We start from the raw sequence: 20,508 nt of genomic DNA, 5'->3' as shown, positions 1-20,508 counted from the left end.
AAATAACCTTGGCACTCTGGGATTCTCTGTTAATGATTATTGATTTTTATTGCAGTCCAAAAGATAGTACACAAAACGTTTCGGTCTATACGACCGTCATCAGTTAGCCGTGTAATCTGTGGGCAGGTGTGAGAGAGGAGAGGAGAGTAGAGCTGTTTGAGGGTCCCAGAGGACTACCTGCAACTGGATGTATAAAGATCAGGAGTGGCAACGCGGCATCCACCGCAACGAGCTAACTGATGAAGGGGCGTATAGACCGAAACGTTTTGTGTACTATCTTTTGGACTGCAATAAAAATCAATAATCATTAACAGAGAATCCCAGAGTGCCAAGGTTATTTTGCATCGTATAAGGGCTCGGTCCCTTCTTGAGCACCGCATTAGGGAGTGCAGCGATTATTTCTTCATATATGTGCATGTAGGCTGAGACTATGGGCGGGGAGAAGCCACCGGGGACATGTCCGTCCACCTAGTCTATAGCGCAGTCTCAGTCCCCCGTGGCTGTTAAATGTCTGTTTTCTTCCACGCGCAGGGCCGCCTCTCACAGATCATTGATTTATACGTTTCTTGCAGGCAACATCTGTCGATCTCCAATAGCGGAAGCCGTGTTTAGAAAGCTGGTTTCAGACGAGGGTGTATCTCACCAGGTAAGAAGTTACATGATTATCCTCTTTTAGATCACAGAAAATGTGTAATATCATGGGGGTGGGCTGGAGAAATTCTAGGTGACTGATGTGCCCGGAGTACTGCGCCCTGTACCGGACAGTTTTACTACTGAAACTAATGGTATGTGTGTCTACGTCGTAGTTCACACTAATGAATGCACATGTTTCTCTGGGAGTATTGAATATTATAATTACTTTGAGACCTGCTTGTTTTTGCTTGCATCAGGGACAGTCACAGGTGAGTGGGGATGCCAATCGTTATATTTCAGGGTGCCAACCTCAGAGGATTAATAAGATCCTGTGTTAAGGGACTTCTAGGGACATATATAGGGCTGCTCTGTCTCCCTGTTACAAATGCATGGGGGGCCATTGTTTATGTTCTTAGACCTTGAAGTGGTCTGTTTGTATTCTTTTTGCTACCAATACAGTGTCGAGTAAATTGGTGCACTGATCTTTCCTCCTGGTAACGCTATAACATTTGGAGGTGTCCTAGGTATATTTGGGGACCCCAAATTTGGAACAAATTGGTTGCAAACTGGAATTTAACAATATATCTATATCACTTGATGTAAAATCCACATGCAGATTGGCATAGAAGAACATTGATGAGTGGGGGTCCAACTTCTAGGAGCCCTCCCAGTCTTTAGAATGAATGGCTAATCACGGTTTCTGCGCAATGCGTCCAGCCGCCTTTCGTTCAGAGTACTTTGAAATGAACAGGGATTCGCTGCAGTTTGTTGTAGAGCTTGGTGGCCAGTAGAGTCTGTATATAGGACACAGAGCCTTCATTTTTGGGATCAGTCTGTGTTGTAGAGACCTTTCCTGAACAGACCACAAAGTGATGAGCCATCACTTTATGCAGTGAATACTCAAACTTTGAGCTGTTGTGGATGAAGTATTTCACACCACAAATATGCAGTATTTTACTGTACAATATAAATAGGGGGTTTCCACTCTAACCACATGTAGGGGGTCTAAATATCAAAGCACGCCATATATGTTGCCCGTCGTAGTTTGAGTGGAAATCAAGAATGAGCCTGCAGTGAAACACATCGAAATTTTGCAGCCGATCTGCCATGAGATCCATGGCAGATAAAGAGAAAAGGAAATTGCTCCTTGTGTGGATCAATAAATCTGGGTGTTCTGTGAATGGATGTGGAAAAAAGTTTATTGAAACAACACGTTTCGCAGTTGGTCCAACTCCTTTCTAGGGTGACATCCTGTTGAAATGTAGTGATGTTGTGCATTAACAGGCTTTTCTCATCATAAAAAATGGTGTGTCCATAGATTATACTGTCACTTTTCCTTTCACCAATGACAGCATACCTGAGAGAAGGATCTGCCCATCAAGGACAGGAAACCTACTGCAATGTAAGGATGGCGCCTATCCTCTGCATCAGTTGGTTTCCTGTCCTTGATGGGGAACCTGATGCTGAAGTAAAGCAGTAGAAGATTGTACTTACCCAAGCCTGTCCCTGGAAGAACGGCTGCGGGCTTGTAGCGCCGCCGCTGGTCCAGTTGGGGCACATGCGGGTGTAGGCAGTGGTGACCCATGTCCTCTGGCATGTGATTGGCTGCCGCCCCATCCCCAACTGCGTGAGCGGCGCGCTCCCATGACGTTACGGAAGCTGGGAGATGGCTTTCCCCGATGACGTCCCTCAGGGACCCGGAAGTGAAGGAAAACTCTTCCGGTGGAGGACGGGTGCACAGGAAGGAGACGCCATAGTGGTCCCTCATTCAGGTTGAGGTCTGACCACGTGTAGAGCGCTCGTGCTTCGGCTCTCCTCCTAGGTGCAATGGAGGATCAGCTACAGCAGGGTGATGGCAGGAGCGACAGCAGAACCAGCCAGAGGAGCAAAGTGGCTCTGCATTCCTCTCAGCCTCCAGAGGATCAATCGTGTGTCCTAATCCAGCCTCCAAATCCAGTACTCTTGAAGTAACAGCTGGTGGTAAGTGATCTACGTGAATGTTCACCTTGTTAACTAGGTCCCTTTCTTGTTGTTTGTTTCTAGGAAAGGCCTAAAAAAGAAAAATAAAGAAAGGGGGGGAGTTCTACACAGCGCACAATCAGGTGACTGGCAGAAAAATCTCTGCTCAGCCTGTATCCTAAAAACCATTTTGTGAGGAAACTCCCGACTTCGCGATGAGTCTTAAAACGGTCATCAGAGCAAATGTTGAAGGTTCCCTAAAATCTCTCATGAGGAAAGGGAAGAGGTCTATATAGTAATCCTCTGATTCAGATAATTCCCTAAAGTCTGAAAGTGAATCCTCCTCCTCTTCATCTCCTGATGGCGGCAAGGGGGGGTAAACCATGCTTCCCTATGGAAGACACAGACAAGCTGATTAAGGCTGTTAGCCTTAAGGCCCATGGTTATTCTATGTGTGCATGTTTGAGATTTGATTGCAGAAGTTTCTGCAGCGTTTCTGCATCTCTTGGTAGGAAAATTTCTGCAGAAAGAACATGTCTTTTAACTCATTTTTTGTACATCAATGATTGATTTTTGGAGCTAAATAAAGATATTTGAAAAAAAGAAATGTGGGACATTTCTTTAACCCTTGGATTACCGTCAGACCTGGGGTGAGTATATTGGTTAATTTAAATGATTAAATAATGCGTCTGTTGTATTTCAAATAAAGTGTTTTACTCTGTGTTTATTTAACTCTTTACTTTACTTAGGTGTAGCAATGAAAGGGTCTGATTTGACACCTTGTCATCACTAAACAAAAGGGCTAGGTGTCAGCTAATCCCATATACCCAATCTCATTAACATTTCCGTTCATGTCATTTCTGGGGCAGCTGAGAGCTGTTATTTTTAGCCTAGGAAGGTGCCGTTAGGTAAACATGTTTCCTGGCTATTTAATAACAGCTCACAGCTGTTTCGTTGGTCACTACATCCCCCTGATCAGCAACCAGCAGCGCTTTGGACCCAGCATATTTTGGCTGCGTCCAAAACGCTGTGTTCTAATGCCGCACTTGTTTTGTCAGTACATGCGGATCCACTGCATAGAATGACATTTCAATCCGTCAAAATCTGCAGCGGAGACTGGCGTTTCCGCTACAGAAATTGACATGCTGCGGGTGAGTTTGGGTACTTGCCCACGATCAGGAGCTGCTGCCGGTTTGAAGCTGCATGTTTATGCAGAGTCAAACCCACAGCGTCCAGATGTTACTGCAAAGTGGATGGAATTTCTAGAAATCCCATGTCCACTATGCGTGCATCTGAGGCTGCGGATCACCCGTGGACACTGACATGCGGCACGTTTTTCAGGACCGCAGCATGTCAAATTCTCTTGTGGAGTCACTAGTCTCCGCAACAGAAACTTGACCACTAGAATGTATTGAATGTGGTAAATCAGCATGATTCAGTGAGCACATGCGGATTTACCTGCATTCAATAGAGCACAGCGTTTTGGATGCAGCAAAAATATGCTGTGTCCAAAGCGCTGCTACATCCGGATCGTGGGCACATAGCCTAATATTTAAAAAAAAAAAATGATGTGGGCTCCAGCATAATTTTTATAACCAGCACAGGGAAAGCCGACCACTGGGAGCTGATATTAGTAGCCGGGGATGGGGCCATTAGCCAAAAAATGTTTCCTGGCTATTAACAGCCCACAGCTTTTTGCTTAGCCTTTACTGGCTAGATTGCAGGGGGACCCCAGAAAAAAATTGACGTAGGTTCCCCCTAAAAAATCGAAACTGACAGCTGCTTCCTGATATTAATAGCCAGGGAAGGGGCCAAGGATCCTGGCCCCCTCTGGGTCTAATAATTTCAGCTCTCAGCAGTCACAGAAATGGCACATCCATAAGATGCGCCAAAACTGGCGCTTAACCTCCGCTCTTCCCACTGCCATGTAGCGGTGGCGAGTGGGGTAATAGGGTTGGGGTTCATGTCAGCCTTGTATTTGGGGCTGACATGAAACCCAGGTTAGTAATGGAGAGGTGTCTATAAGATGCCCCCATTACTAACCCCGTAGTAAAGGGGTTTGATGCGTTTTCAATAAAGGCAAGGCCAGAATAAAAAAAACCTACAAGCTATCCATATAGTATATGGTCCACGATCCAAGGCCAGAATAAAGTCTTTTATTGAAATAAAATTACACACTGTTTTAATATATATTTTTTTTATTATTCTCCTAATCCTCGAATCTCTTGTCTCCTATAAAAAAAACAAACAAACGTATCCCTCACCTGTTTGCCATCATCACATAATCCGAGTGTCCCATGGCGATCCGGGTCACTTCTACAGCAGCCACATCAATCACTGATGTGACTGCTGTAGAAGACAGCACTGTATACACTGACAGGAGTGTATTACAGTGATCAGCAGATCAGCTCTGGTGGCCTCATATACTGCATCAGTGTTGGTGGGAGAATTCGTGAGAAAATTCCCACGCAACACCGGTGTCGTAAAGTGAGGTCCCGGAGCTCGTCAGCTGATCTCCGGCTGATGAACCCCCGGTGAACTCAGCCAGCAGCTCAGCGATGTACACTGCCGGGAGCTAGCGTGCTCCCATCAGTGTACCGCTGGGTGACATCGGGAGGACATCGGACAGGTGAGAATAAGGTGTTTTTTTATTTTAATAATATAGATTTTATTTTTTATTTACTTTTATTTCTTTTACACCACGCACAGATCCTGGCTCTGCTGAGGAGACTACTTCTCCCCTCAGCCCTGCCACTCTCGCTGTTATCAGCAGGAGCAGCGGTCGGATGATGGGAGAAGCTGTCTTCTTCCACGGTTCGGGTACCATTCTTTGTGTGTTTTTGCAGTGTATTTGACCCATTGAGTCAGTTAAATACACAGCAAACAACTGTTCAATTGAAGTCAATGAGCGGGAAACGCTGCAGAAACGCTACGAAGAATTGACATGCTGCAGATTTAAACGCAATGACAATCCTGAGCGGAAAATTCCGGATCATGTGCGCAGCACATCAGGATTTTCAGTGCATTAGCTGGCAGACCAATTACCTAGCGTTTTTGGTGCATTCCGCACATCAAAACACACAGCCTAAGGAGGAAAAAAAACACTACAGTGAAGAACAAAAGGTATCCACTACTGTTTCGAACGTGAGACTACCGTAATTTTATAAACAATCATCTTGGCTATCTCATACATAAATTTGACTTGCAACTATTTAGCATATGATTAATTATGCACATTCTTCTCATGTCACTGCATTGTTACTGTTTTGCTCCTAAAAATCTAAATTTTAATTTATAATATTTTGTTTTATATTTTGTAAATCCACCTTTAGTTTTCAACACCTGCTTGAATCCTTCTGGGTATGCTCTTGATCAGATTTAAGCATGCTTCGACCAAAATCTGATCTCAGATCTCTTCTACATGTTCCCAAAGTTGGTGCTTACTGGTCGATTCACTTGGATATGTATACAGCTTTTTCTTCAACTCTACCCACAAGTGTTCAGTTTGGTTGAGGTCTGGGAACTATGTGGGCCAATCCAGCACCTCTACTTCATTGGCAAAGAATTGGTTCAATGACAATCTCGACATATGCTTCAGGTTGATGTCCTGCTGGAACACTGTCATTCTTTTCATACTTCATACACTTGAGTACTATGGGTAACTCATCTTGCAGGATACTCGCATTGAGACCACCATCTATCCTGGTCAAGTATCCAACACCTTTGGCTGTGAAACAACCCCATATCAGAGTTCCTTCAATTTCTCGATCCGTTGGCCCCCTTTACCCTTATTTCTTTCAGAGCCTAGTCTTCTTTTACTTTTGTCTCATCGCTCCAAATCATCCCTTTCCAATCTTCTACTGTCCACTTTTCGTACTCGAGTCAACGCTTCTTTTGATGATATTGACGTAGAGGCTTCTTCCCCTTTTTTTACCAGTTACACAAGTCGGGAATGGTGACGTGTGTCACAGGGTGCTTGCATGGACATGTGTAATCTCACTATTACGAAGCATAAGAGCCACCTCCACAGCCGTGTTTGTCGCACCAGAACTGATAGACCTTGTGATGAGACGATTTGTTGACTCCGATATTTTGCCTGCACATCCATCTCTTGGCTTTTGAATGGATGTTTGGACTTCATTTCATATTCCTCCAACTGTCATGGAACCCACATGATGCAGTTTGTCAGTATTCTTGGCCGAGAGACCACTATCTGTGAGCTGGATGATGCGGTTTCTCTCTTCTTGGGAAATATTCTTCATGGCCCCTCTTCAATTCGAACCAGTGACCTTTCGCTTGGGAATCAACCTAATAACACACTTGGCTATTGGCCAATGTGAGAACAGGTTGTAATTTGTAGTATACAGGAAGGAAAAAAAATTCCACCAGGAGCAAAACCATAACAATGCAGTGATATGACAATAATCTGCATAACTAATATGCTAAATATTCATCTTCGCCATCTCATACATAAATTTGACTGTCTATAAAATGATGGTAGTCTCACGTTCGAAACAGTAGTGGATGGTGAGATATGGAGCCTGAACATCAAAAGTTCAAAACCGTTACCCTTTTGCTCATCAGTGTAGGTCTCTAGAAGACGTTATGTTTGGGGGGTTAGAACAAGGGAAAAGATTGGCCACCTTGCCATTGATACAAGGTGCAGCACCTTTTCTGGCAGATCAGATGCCTCGATGGATTCAGTAAGACTAGCAGCCAGATGAACGGCTCTTTCTAATGCAGCTTGGCAAGCATTGTGGCTGAAGAGCTGGCCAGGAAATTTTCAGTAAAAAAGAAAAAAAAAAAAGTTGTGTTCTATTCCTTGTGATGGACAATTCCTCTTAGGTCAGACGTTGGATGACTTACTAGAAAAGGCTGAGGAGAAAAAAAAGATTTCCCTGTTTTTCAAGCCTGAATTTAAAAAGGGGTCCTTTTTTGGAGGAGAAAATACAGTACAGGAAGATCCCCAGGAGATCTGAGAAGATGGGAAGATAAAAATAGGAAACATCCGGGCTTCATGTTTGGAAGGGGGGGGTGTTCTTCCCAATGATGCCATTATTCAAGTAGGGGGAAGGCTTTCCCTCTTCATCCAGGCCTGGAAAAAGATCTTGTGCATCAGTTAGATACTAGGAATAATAGAAACAGGACTGAAATTTGAATTTTGAGATGTCCCTCAGCAGACCTTCATGTTGACACCCCCCCCCCAAGGAAGTCATTTGAGGAACAGCTAGCAATAGTCAGTCTTGAGTCTAGTACAGAAACTGGTTCTTGGTGAAGTACCGGTGGAACAAGGAAGGGGATTCTATTCCCCCTCCTTTTCTTGATTAAAAAAAAACAAAAAACTGAACATATCTATTTAAGAATTAAAAACAGATTCCTAGCGTACCGACCTTTCAAGACGAAGTCAATAAAGACAGCCATAAAACTTCTGTTTCCAAACCTCCTACATGGTTGCTCTAGACTTAAAAAATATGTACTACCATGTCCCCATAACCACAAAACATCACAAATTTCTGAGGGTTGTTTTGTTTATGCAGAGGGAAATAAAGCCCTTTCAGCTCAAAGCCTTCCCCTTCGGTCTGTCAGTGGTTCTGAGGGTTTTCACCAAGGTTCTAGCCGAGATGACAGCATACCTTCGGGTTCAGAATACTCTGGTTGTTCCGTTTCTGGACGACTTCCTGATTGTGGGAATGTCGGTGGAACATTGCAAAGCACAACTGGAAGAAGTCAGAAATATCTTAGACGAGCTGGGCTGGATACTGAATATAAAGAAATCAAAACTAAAGCCTTTAAAGATACAGTCCTTTTTTAAGTCTTATTTTAAACTCTGTGAGCCAAACTTGTTTTCTTTACGAAGAAAAGAATGCCAAAGTAATATCCCTGGTATCAGCAGCAGTGGACAATCCAGAAATGACGTTAAGGGAAGTAATGGTCATTATTGGAGATTGACTTCATATATCCTGGCAGTGTCATGGGCCCAACCACACACCAGACCGTTACAATGGAAGATATTATCAGCCCAAAAACGGTTAGGAGGGTGTTTAGAAGGGAAAGTAAATCTTTCTTCTGTAACAACAAACTCCCTCTCACAGTTGCTAAACATAGAAAATTTGTCATCCGGGGTCCCATGAATGTCTCAAATCAGCAAGTTCATTACCACAGATGCAAGCATGACTGGTTTGGAAAGGGGAATGACGGTGCAGACTTTCTAAGTGGCAACCACCTGAGGCAAGGGGAATGGGCCCTGATTCTTTTTTTTTTTTTTTTTTCTCCACAGATTTTAGACATGCGGGGTCTCCTGGATATAGATCTGTTCACAAACAGAACAGAAAGGTGGAAAAATTTTGCTCACTAAACCCAAGAGAAGGTCCTCATGCAGTAGATGACTTTCAGATTCCACGGGATTTCGGGCTGGCGTATGCGTGTCCTTCAATGATGATGATTGTAGCAGTGCTGAGGAAGATCAAGGAGGATTGTGTGAGGGTAATACTGATAGCCCCATTTTGTCCCAAAAGACAGTGGTTTTCCTGGATGAGGCGAATGTCAGTTTCCAGTCTTTGGATCTTGCCGGAGATCCTGAATCTGCTCACTCAAGGTCCACTCTGTCATTCCCAGGTGATAGCCTGGAATTTGAAAGGCAGAAGGGATTTTCCCCATGTTTAGTTTCCACTTAAGAGTAGGAAACAGGTAACAAGAAGAATATACGGCAGGACTTGGGGGAAGGGGAAGGGGGATTTAACCTCTTTGGGAGAAGAATTGGGGTAAGAGGGTGATGAGGTTCCGATCAAAGTTATTTTGGAGTTTCACCAGAATGGGCTAGCGCTTGGGTTAGCTACTAGCACTCTTAAAGTCCAGATATCAGCATTGGGAGACTTGTATGATTGTAATCTGGCAGCTAATAGGTGGATAACTAAGGTAATTTAGTCCTGTGATAGGTCTAGGCTGGTCCCGAACCCGAGAATTCCGCCCTGTGATCTAAATTTTAGTTCTAGAGACATTAACCAAAAGTCCGTTTGAAACGTTACGGGAATTATCTACAAAGAACTTTTACCTTTTTTAAAAGCAATAATTCTGGTAGCATTTACCTTAGCCCATAGGGTTAGCAACATCCAGACCTTATCAGTTAACCCTCCATATATTCAGGTTTTTGAAGTTAGGATTGTGTTAGGCCAGATCTGGTTTTGTCTCCCAAAAGTAGCCACAGAGTTTCATGGGAGTCAGGAAATTGTGCTTCCATCATTCTGTAATAATCCTAGAAATCCAAAAGAGAAGTTCCACAAGCTAGATGTCAGGAGGACATTGGTTGAGTATATGTCAGTGGAGGAAGAGTCATTGTTTGTTGCCTTCCAGGGCTCCAGGAAAGTGTTTAAAGGTATGAAAAAGTACCCTAGCAAGATGGATTAGAGAAGCCATGGGGTTAGCTTACTTCGCCAATGATATTCTGATTCCTGCGGGCATAAAAGCTCATTCTACCAGAGCTGTCGCAACCTCTTGGGCGGAGAAGGCGGATGTATCCATCGACCAAATATGTAAGGCTGAAACATGGTCCTCACCTTCAACATTCTTTAGGCACTATAGATTGGATCTATCCTTCTCTTCTGGCCTAACTTTTTGGTAGAAGGGTTCTACAAGTGGTGGTCCCTCCCTAAGGTAGATTAGTTTTCTCTATAAATCTCTCAGCTGTGCTGTCATGGGTGAAGGGAAAATACTAAATTACTTACCGGTTATCTGTTTTTCCAGAGTCCATGCAGCACCCTTATACCACCCCCCCCCCCCTTCCTTATATCTCCCTCATGTCACTGGGTTTGGTGTATACTATGGAAATCAAGTTTAAGTTTGGTGATATTGTAAATTTGGTGTTTGGTGTGTACATATTTATCTTGGAGGTCCTTTCATGCTCTGTAACCCATCTGATGTGGGGGAGAGGTTCCGCCCTTTTATTTCAGTAGGTTTCCTGTCCTTGATGGGTGGATCCCTCTCTCAGGTGTGCTGTCATGGGTTCTGGGAAAAAAACAGATAACCGGTAAGTAATTTAGTAGTTCTTGTCCAAGGGAACGGACTGCCAGCACCTGAAAATGAAGGGGGCGCCCCTTCTGCAAGATGTTTTTTTGCACGTGTTCTCCTAGTCACTTGTGTGTTTAAGGGATACGTTGAGCCACATGTATAAAGACCTCAATGTGCAGACATTTCTATTGTGGTTTTCATAGGCTTGTATCTGAGGCAAGGACCACACGACGACTCTGGTGACAGGACAGCAGTCTTTATAATCGCATGACCAAAAACATCTCTGCAAACGGTTACAGATGCAATTTGGCTTCTTTATAAAAAGAACGAGAGACTGGTCACATGCAAAAAAAAAAGTCTGGTAGCAAACAGGGCTGTGGCGTTGGTGTCCATTTTGGTGGAGTCCGAGTTGGAGTCGGTATAAAATATCTCCTAAATTGGGTACAGTAATGTAGTAGGATGTGCTGTAAATGTTTTCATAAGAATTTGGGAAAGTTATGAAATGTCCTGTTCCTGATCTAAGGATCTCTGCTTTTAGTTGAATCGCTGCTGCACTTTATGTACACGCTGAGTAGTGAGGCCGTGCTGTGGAGTCTGAGTTGGTGGTTTGGCTTACCGACTCCACAGCCCTGGTAGCAAAGTCTCCTATGATCTGCAACCACCCAGCAGTGTTGGATTTTCTGTGAAGGTCACTGACACTAATTCGATGTGATGTTGTAATGTTGTCAGTATCATCATACAGCCTTAAGCCCCCGTCTCACATAGCGAGATCGCTAGCGAGATCGCTGCTGTGTCACGGTTTTGGTGATGCAACAGCGACCTCACCAGCGATGTCGCTATGTGTGACACTTTGCAGCGATCAGGCCCCTGCTGTGAGGTCGCTGATCGCTGCAAAGTGTCCTGGACCATTTTTTGGTCGTTGCCCTCCCGCTGGTCAGCACACATCGCTGTGTGTGACCAGCGGGAGCAGCGATCAGGCTGGTAACCCATCGAGGGGTTTCCAAAATCTTGCTCTTATTAACCACTTCGCGCCAGAGCCTGTTTTTGCCTTCGTGACCGGGCCAATTTTTTCAATGCTGACCACTGTCACTTTATGAGGTAATTACTCTGGAACGCTTCAACGGATCCCCCTGATTCTGAGACTGTTTTTTCGTGACATATTGTACTTCATGATTGTGGTAAAATTTCTTCGATATCACTTGCGTTTATTTGTGAAAAAATCGGAAATTTGGCGAAAATTTTGAAAATTTTGCAATTTTTAAACTATGAATTTTCATGCCCTTAAATCAGAGAGATATGTCACATAAAATAGTTAATAAATAACATTTCCCACATGTCTACTTTACATCAGCACAATTTTGGAACAAATTTTTTTTTGTTATGGAGCTATAAGGGTTAAAAGTTGACCAGCGATTTCTCATTTTTCCAACAAAATTTACAAAAACATTTTTTTAGGGACCACATCATATTTGAAGTCACTTTGAGGGGTCTTTATGACAGAAAATACCCAAAAGTGACACCATTCTAAAAACTGCACCCCCTCAAGGTGCTCAAAACCACATTCAAGAACTTTATTAACCCTTCAGGTGCTTCACAAGAATTTTTGGAATGTGGAAGAAAAAAATGAACATTTAACTTTTTTTCACAAAAATGTTACTTTAGACCCAATTTTTTTATTTTCTCAAGGGTAACAGGAAAAAATGGACTACACAATTTGTAGTGTAATTTCTCATGAACACGCTGATACCCCATATGTGAGGGAAAACCACTGTTTGGGCGCACTGCAGGGTTTGGAAGGGAAGGAGAGCAATTTGACTTTTTGAATGTAAAATTTGTTTGAATAATTAGCAGACGCCATGTTGCGTTTGGAGAGCTCCTGATGTGCCTAAACAGTGGAAACCCCCCACAAGTGACACCATTTTGGAAACTAGACCCCTTAGGGAACTTATCTAGATGTGTGGTGAGCACCTTGCACCCCCAGCCGCTTCACAGAAGTTTATAATATTGAGCCGTAAAAATACAATTTTCACATTTTTCCCACAAAAAAATGTTTTTCATTCCCTAATTTTGCATTATCATAAGGGTAACAGGAGAAATTGCACCATGAAATTTGTTCTGCAATTTCTCCTGAGTATGCCGATACCTGATATGTGGGGGAAAAACCACTGCTTTGGTGTACGGCAGGGTTCGGAAGAGAAAGGAGCGCTATGTTGGCTGGGATAGGCAGCAGACACCATGTCACATTTGAAGAGTCGCTGACATGCCAAAACAGCAGAAACCCCCATAAGTGACCCCATTTTGTAAACTACACCTCTCGTAATTCATCTAGGGAAGTAGTGAGTATTTTTTAATTTTTAAATTTATACCATTGGGCAGTGAAAAAAGCATAATTATATTTTTACCGCAAAAAAAATTTTACCCTCAGATTTTACATTTTCACACAGGGCAATGGGTAAAAATGGTGCTGAAATGTGTCACACAATTTCTTCTAAAAGTGTCAATACCCCATATGTGGCTCAGCCATACGGCGAGATCTGGGGGGGACGGAGCGCTATTTGACAATTGGAGAACAAATTATTGTAGAATAGGCATTTGGATTTGGGAGCACAAAATTTTCTGAATTTCTTTTGGGGGGCAAGGGCCATTTTGCTTTTCCAGAGCCTTTCTGCTACCAGTAACTTGGAAGTCCCTTATATTTTTAACAGATGACGGACCTGAGTGGGGACTAGCTTTTTTTGAGGACTGAGTTGAAGCTTTTATTGGGAACATTTTACGTAACATTTATCCGGCGCTCGAGGCTGAGCACGCACTTCGGGGTTTCCATCTAAATTTCCAAGTGATGTAATTCAGATGAACCCCCTGCAGGATCCATTCACTGTAATGAGGCAGCAGAGTTACTCTGGACTCCGTATGGCCTCTGTTTAGCGGTGTCCTTTTTTTCAGAAGTGCACAGAACTGTGGCCAACCGCACTTTTATGCACGCCTAAAACAAATGACACCGTGGGATCCCAGGCTAGACGGCATCCACAATGGCCTATATCTGCCTCATTACAGGGAATCTTCCGTCATGGGTTCTGTCTGAATCACATATTTCAGAGATTTACACGGAAACTCTGGTGTAAGTGCTCAGCGCAGAGCGCAGGATAAATGTGTGCCGAGCCTTACTGCGATCTTTGGGAGACATAATAAACAAATCAGTAGCAGGTGAAGAATTGGTTTTATTTATTTTTTATGCCGTTCCTCGTGCGGTATAAGTGATGAGATTACTTTATTCTTCGGGTCGGTGCGATTACAGAGATAACAGATTTATATCTGGTTTTTATGATTGACGGCTGTCACACACTAAGACCCTTTTTTTTTGCAAAATCTAGTTTTTGCATCACCATATTTTGAGAGCTATAATTTTTCCATATTTCGGCCGACAGAGTCATGTGACGGCTTGTTTGCGGGACGAGTTGACATTTTTATTGGTACCATTTTTGGGTACGTGACATTTTTTGATCGCTTTCTATTCCGTTTTTTTGGGAGGTAAAATTAACAAAAACCAACAATTCAGGAATTGTTTTTTGAGGTGTTTTTTTTTTTTTTTTTTTTATGCCGTTCTGCGTGTGGTAAAAGTGATCAGGCAGCGTTATTCTTCAGGTCAGTACCTTTACACCGATACTACACTTACTGTATATTTTATGTTTTGGCGCTTTTACACTAAAACAATTTTATAGAAAAAATACTTTTTTTGCATCGCTTTATTCTGAGCGCTGTAACTTTTTTATTTTTCGGCTGATGGAGCTGTATGGCGGCTTTTTTTTTTGCGGAACAAGATGACGTTTTCAGCAGTACCATTTTTATTTCCATTTTGCTTTTTGATCGCATTTTTTTCCACTTTTGTTTGGCGATATGATGAAAAAGCATAGTTTTTTGCTCCGTTTTTTATTTATTTTTATTACGGTGTGCACAGAAGGAGTTAATTAGTGTGACAGTTTTATAGATCGGGTTGTTTCGGACGCGGCGACACCAAATGCGTACTTTTTTTTGTTTTTGCATAAATATACGGATTTATTGGTATAATATTTTTTGTGTTTTTTTTTTTAAAACTGTAAAAAATAAAAAAATGTTTTGACTTTTTTTTTTTTTACATTTTTACTTAGTCCCTGTATGGGACATTAATTTTTATTTTTCTAATCACTGATCTCATCAATGTAATAGACATGTATTGCATTGGATGAGATCTTTGCTGACAGTTTTACACTGTCTGTCTCCTGCTAGAGTTCAGCTGCAGGCTGAGCCTAGCAGGACACCATATATGGCAGATCTGGAGGCGGTCATGTGACCTCCAGCTGCCATAACAACGGCAGGTCCTGGAAGGCATCAGGGGGGCGTCGGAGAGGTAAGTTGACGACTCCCTCTCCTCTCACTATCTTCTATATGCCGCGATCACTATAGATCGCGGCATATAGAAGATGGGAAAGGGTTAACATCATTGGGACCTGATCCAATCAGGTCCCGATGATGTCCCCTGTCAAAGCTAACGCTCTGCACCAGAACCGTAGCGCTTGCAGGACCCTGGTGGTCCTGAGGGCTGCGGGACCACCCACTGTTTTTAAATATCGGCGCTGCACAGAGCCCAGGCAGCGCCGACGTTTATTTACAGTGGGCGGTCCTGAACCGGTTAAAGAAAGGATCTGCACCTACTTTGATACAGATTCCAGTGTAATTAAATTTATTGAAGTTCTATCTGACATTTTGGTTTGGTGCAGTGTCCTGACCTGTTTCTGCCAAGATGTTCCGCAGGGGTGCGTGCGTGTTTAATGCATACTTTTCCATTAAAACAAACAGCCAAACTGGTGCTGGGATAGTCACACACAAATGAAAACCACTAAAATAAAATCCATAACTGGGTGGATATTGGCGTACATAAATGTGCCGATGAATTGGACTGTTTTTGTCTTTTTATTCTAGTGGACCATAGACAGTGCGGCCACCTCTACTTATGAAATAGGAAGCCCCCCGGACTATCGTGGCCAGAGCTGTATGAGAAAGCACGGCATCTCCATGAATCACATTGCCAGGCAGGTAATGTACCTCATTCCTTCTGTCATTGAATCCTATCCATTATGTTTTGTATTGCAGTGGTCCATAGACAGCGCTGCTACCTCTCACTGGAACGTGGGTTGCTCCCCCGATTCAAGGGCCGTAAAGTGCCTTAAAAGCCATGATACTGAAACATCGCATAAAGCACGACAGGTATAGGACAGTCCGTCTTCTGCTGAGCTCCCAACACAATTCTCTTCTACTTGGATGGTACTGCGAGCCTTTATTCCTCCGGCTGGGACTCTTGCTGTTTTGTAATTTTAATATTGCCGGGCTATCTCTCTCGCTTTAGAACAGTGGTCTTTTTTCGGGGTCTCTTTACTGCTTCCTAAAATGCTTATTCATCTACTGAGTCATAGTATGCAGTATCATGTAATAATCTCATTTGGTATCAGCTGATATGACTATTATTGGTATAAAGCCAAGAGCATGTTCACACATAGCTAAATGCTATGTGCAGTTTTTCTGAGTTTCCCTGGCATAAACGCCCAAGGTTTTTGAGATTTTTGTTCCCGCTCAGTTTCTTCTCCAAAATCTCCTTGAAAATCTTTGCACATAGTCAAAGACTGGACCCGGGAAATCTATTCTAGTTGGGGTAAACGTTTCCAAGAACCCACTTTACCTACATAAGGATTGTACTGGGTCTGACGTCGTGCTACAGGAGATGGGTACGGCACACAACTGCTAATTTTCTAGGAAGTATTGGTTTAGTCGTACATACAGGACCAATGATCACTTCTGTACAGTTGGCGCAATGACCACTTTTTTAGTCTGAGGATCATCAAGACATTGCCAAAACTGTTATATTTGTTAATAATATGAAGTAATGTAGTCAATATGTCTGATTAATCCAATAATTCTCTTTATATCCAGATCACAAAGGATGATTTCCTCTCCTGTGACTACATTCTATGCATGGATGAAAGTAACCTGAGGTCAGTGGACTATTATTTCCAAATGCGTAGACATTATTGTATGTATTTATTACTTTATAATTTATTATTTCCAAACTAGATGGTGGCCCGATTCTAACGCATCGGGTATTCTAGCATATGTCTCCCGAACCTCCTTTATAATGCCCCATGCAGGATGTCACATCCCCCCCCTATATATAATGCCCCATGCATCCAAAAAATAAAAAATCCAATACTCACCTCACTGCTTCTCTGGACTCCAGCGTAGCTGGCATCTTCCCGCTGTGCTCTGTGACCGCTCAGGAGAGAGCGCGGTGTAAAGACGTCACCGCGCCCTCTGACCTGAGACGTCACAGAGCATCAGCGGAAGACACAGGAGCTGCTGCGCAGGCACGGGGAGGGGTAAGTATGACGCTGGGGTCTTGATCGAGCGGGGGGAGGGGAGGGGCGTCACACTTGTCCTCGGGAGATAAGCGGCCGTAGCCGCTGATCTTCCAACGATAGCCGCATGTAGGTCAGCGGCGCCTGCAGTCGGGGGGCTTATGCTGCGAGCAGCCGGCTGCATCGCCGCTGACCTTTGTGCCGCACATGAGCCGCTAATGGTCGCCATGTTTTTCTGAAATGCCGTGTCGCTGATTGGCCGCGGCCAGACCAATCAGCGACCCGGGATTTCCTGGACAGACAGAATAAGACAATTATATAGATAGATGCGTAGACATTTGTTTGCTAAAATTTTGTTAAAAAGAAATCTTGCTTTTAATGAAAATTTTCATTTTAATAAAAATAATTTAATTAAAAGAAAAATATCAGTTCGATCCCCTTTCATACTGTGGCCACAGCAGGTAGGGTTATTCCTGCTCTGCTGACTTCCATCAGCAATGGAGAGGGTCTGCTGATCCCTGCCAGGACGCATGCACAATCAGTAGGTATCGCAAACATGTCTCCTTGTAAGGGACCGCTAAATGATACCTGTCTATCCTGTATGTTTCCAGGCAGTTCTGAGTAGATGTGTCGGTCACTGCTCACCTCACACACGTGAGAATCATCTCCACTATTTGCATTGCTGTGAACCAGTGAGAAAAGTCTGCTACTTAAAGGCCACCTAATTTCTGCAAATGCTCTAGTTGTAGCCTTTGTAACTCTAAGCAACCAGTCTTGCTCAAATTTTGCCAGTCTTACTGCCATGAATCAGATTAGGCAGTTGAAGGTTTTTTTTTTATGTATATTAGGGTAAGGTATGCACTAACCTTAAAGCTGATACGTTCAGCTATATGCTGCACTGGTGTGTACGTCCTTCCTGGGCTTAAAGACCTTTGCGTCTTTTGCTAAACCCGTGCTTTGGGCCCTTTGTTGTCAGGATTGTGGGTGTCCCAAAGGTATTCCATCATTTTATTAGTGGAGAATAACCTTTTTTTTTTTTTTTTTTTTTTTTTTTTTTTTTTAATGAATTATTCTCCCTAGCTTCAGTTATGGCTGAAAATGTTGGCATCCTTGGAATTGTTCCAGAAAATGAAGTATTTCTCCCAGAAAATTATATCAATTACACATGTTTTTGTTAACACCTTTATTTCAGTTTTGGTTGCACATCCTTTGGAAGTAATAACTACAATCAATCGCTTCCTATAACCATCAACAAGCTTCTTACACCTCTCAACTGGAATTTTGGATCACTCTCTTCTTTTGCACACTGCTCCAGGTCTCGCATATGTGAAGGCGCCTTCTTCCAACAGCAATTTTAAGATCTCTCCCAGGTATTCAATGGGATTAAAATCCGGACTCCTTGCTGGCCACTTCAGTACTCTCCAATGTTTGTCATCGGGGTACTACAACAGAGAGGGGCCAGAAGACCATGGTATCTGGTTTCATGAACTCCTGCACTGGTTAGACATGCTTCACCATCTTATTAAACAGTGCAAGTTTTTTTCCTCTCTAGCAGTGCAAGTGTTAATCAGTTTAGTTGATCTCCTGGAGCTTTTCTACCTGGATTGTCTCAGCTGTTCAGTGTTGGCCACTGGTCTCTGCACTTGGGGATTGCCAGAGCTAGTTCTTACTGGCTGGTGTGGAGTTTGTGGTTAGAGTTGGCGTTTGGAGACTTGTTTAGGATATTGTGGCTTGGAGTTTTGTCTGTGTGCACATCCTCACCTATTTGGTTCCTCCTTCCTTCAACTCTGTGTTGCACTCTGTTGTTTTGTGTGTGTATTTTGTATGGTTCGTATTTTCAATTATCCCTGTCAGTCTTCCCTTGTTTGTCTAGTTAGTGTGTTCCTATACGCCTCAGCTTCCCACCTGGGTGGGAGGGGACAGATAAGGGTGTATATAGGAACATAGGAAGGCATGTGAACCCGGCGTCTCCACCTTCAGGAGTAATCCGGGGGACAAGGATAGACTAGGGTGCCCCTAGTTCTAGGTCCCTGGTTAACGCCCATAGTCCCAACACCATTGTGAGAGCTTTTGTTTCGTACATTTTAGCACACTGCAGTCTAGCTTTTTTATGTCTGTGACAGCACTGGGGTCCTCCTGGGTCTCCTGCCATAATGTTTTATTTCATTCAAATGTTGACTGATGGGTCACGGTGACACTGATGCACCCTGAGCCTGCAGCTTGAATTTCTTTGAAAGTTGATTGGGGCAGCTTATCCGACATCTGAATTATCCTGTATTGCAACTTTTCATCAAATTTTCTCTTCCGTCCTCGTCCAGGGAGATTAGCTACAGTGCCATGGGTTGTAAACTTCTTGATTATGTTGCACACCGTGGACAAAAGAACATCAAGATCTCTGGAGATTGTTCAACAATTACGGTTCTATTTTTCATGATTAGTGCGGCACACACAGAAACACAATGCAAAGATTGAGTCAACTTCTGCCCTTTTTATCTGGCTTCAGGTGTGATTTACACATTGCCCACACCTGTTACTTGCCACAGGTGAGTTTGAACGAGCATCACATGCTTGAAACAAAATTGTGTGGCAACAATTTTGACCTACCCATCTTGTGGGGTTTTATGTGAAATTGTCCAATTTGACTTTTTTTTGTTTGTTTGTTCCAATACGCAAAATAGAAATAAACGTGTAATAGCAATCATTTTCTGGGAGAAATACTTCATTTTCTAGAACAATTTCAAGGGTGCCAACATTATCGGCCATGACTGTATTTGTAGTAATCCCCAGAATACTACAGAACTGTTACTTTATACAACACTGGAGCATTATCCAGGTGAAAATTGTCAAAAATTAGAGTAGACAGAACAGAAAAAAGAATCTTCAGGAAAGCGTGCGGATACAAATGGGACTGCTGTTTTGTTTTTTTTTATAATTGTGTGGATCTTATTTTGCAGAGAATTGAAACGTAAATGTAACAAAGTGCAAAACTGCAAAGCTAAAATCGAACTGCTTGGAAGCTACGACCCGCAAAAACGCCTCATTATTGAAGATCCATATTACGTAAGTTTTGTCTAAATTTCTTTTTAACATTGAGCAATGCTCCACTTGGACGCTGTCACTGTTTTATGTGAAATAAAAAATATAATGCTGGTGCTAAAGTCGCTGCAAAGGACGTCCGAGGAGACACTTGAGGGGAAAACACCGTCTTGTGCACATACTCAAAATTAATAGGACTTTTCACCAGTTTTAGCATTTTTAAACTGGCCACATCGTGGAATGACTACATCAAAACTAAATGAAACGTCATGCTTTTTACATTTTATTTTGTATTTAATTTTTTAGCAGTGTTACTGTGATTTCTGCTAATAAAGTTTATGGAGCCTATTAGGCTAATTTCCACTATAAACAAGGGGGCAATAAAAGATTCTTTTTTACCATATCGCAGTGAAAGGGCTAGGTGGGGAAGGAGGTTCCTTCCTGCCTGTATGACTCTACCTGCTTATGATCAAAGTCTGAAGCGAAGTGAAAA

At 42.9% G+C, this 20,508-nt stretch overlaps 1 protein-coding gene across 2 annotated transcripts in view; it reads left to right on the top strand.

Annotated features, from left to right (window-relative positions):
• The window catches only part of LOC141258945 (low molecular weight phosphotyrosine protein phosphatase-like), a 28,544-nt gene that overhangs the window by 3,501 nt on the left and 4,535 nt on the right, over window positions 1-20,508 (top strand). Inside the window, exons 2-5 of one of the 2 annotated variants that reach the window (XM_073674240.1) lie at window positions 573-646; window positions 15,724-15,837; window positions 16,558-16,619; window positions 19,934-20,039. In XM_073674240.1, the coding sequence (XP_073530341.1) occupies window positions 573-646; window positions 15,724-15,837; window positions 16,558-16,619; window positions 19,934-20,039 (356 nt within the window). Of the gene's footprint in view, window positions 1-572; window positions 647-15,552; window positions 15,667-15,723; window positions 15,838-16,557; window positions 16,620-19,933; window positions 20,040-20,508 lie in introns of both variants that reach the window. The other variant, XM_073674239.1, reaches the window with a different exon arrangement.

This window comes from Phyllobates terribilis, unplaced genomic scaffold, assembly GCF_046119375.1.
Source record: "Phyllobates terribilis strain yellow unplaced genomic scaffold, ASM4611937v1 Scaffold_3__8_contigs__length_932513732, whole genome shotgun sequence".
Lineage (NCBI taxonomy): Eukaryota > Metazoa > Chordata > Amphibia > Anura > Dendrobatidae > Phyllobates > Phyllobates terribilis.
Note: the sequence above shows the minus strand (reverse complement) of the source record. Positions and strands in the feature narration are given on the sequence as shown.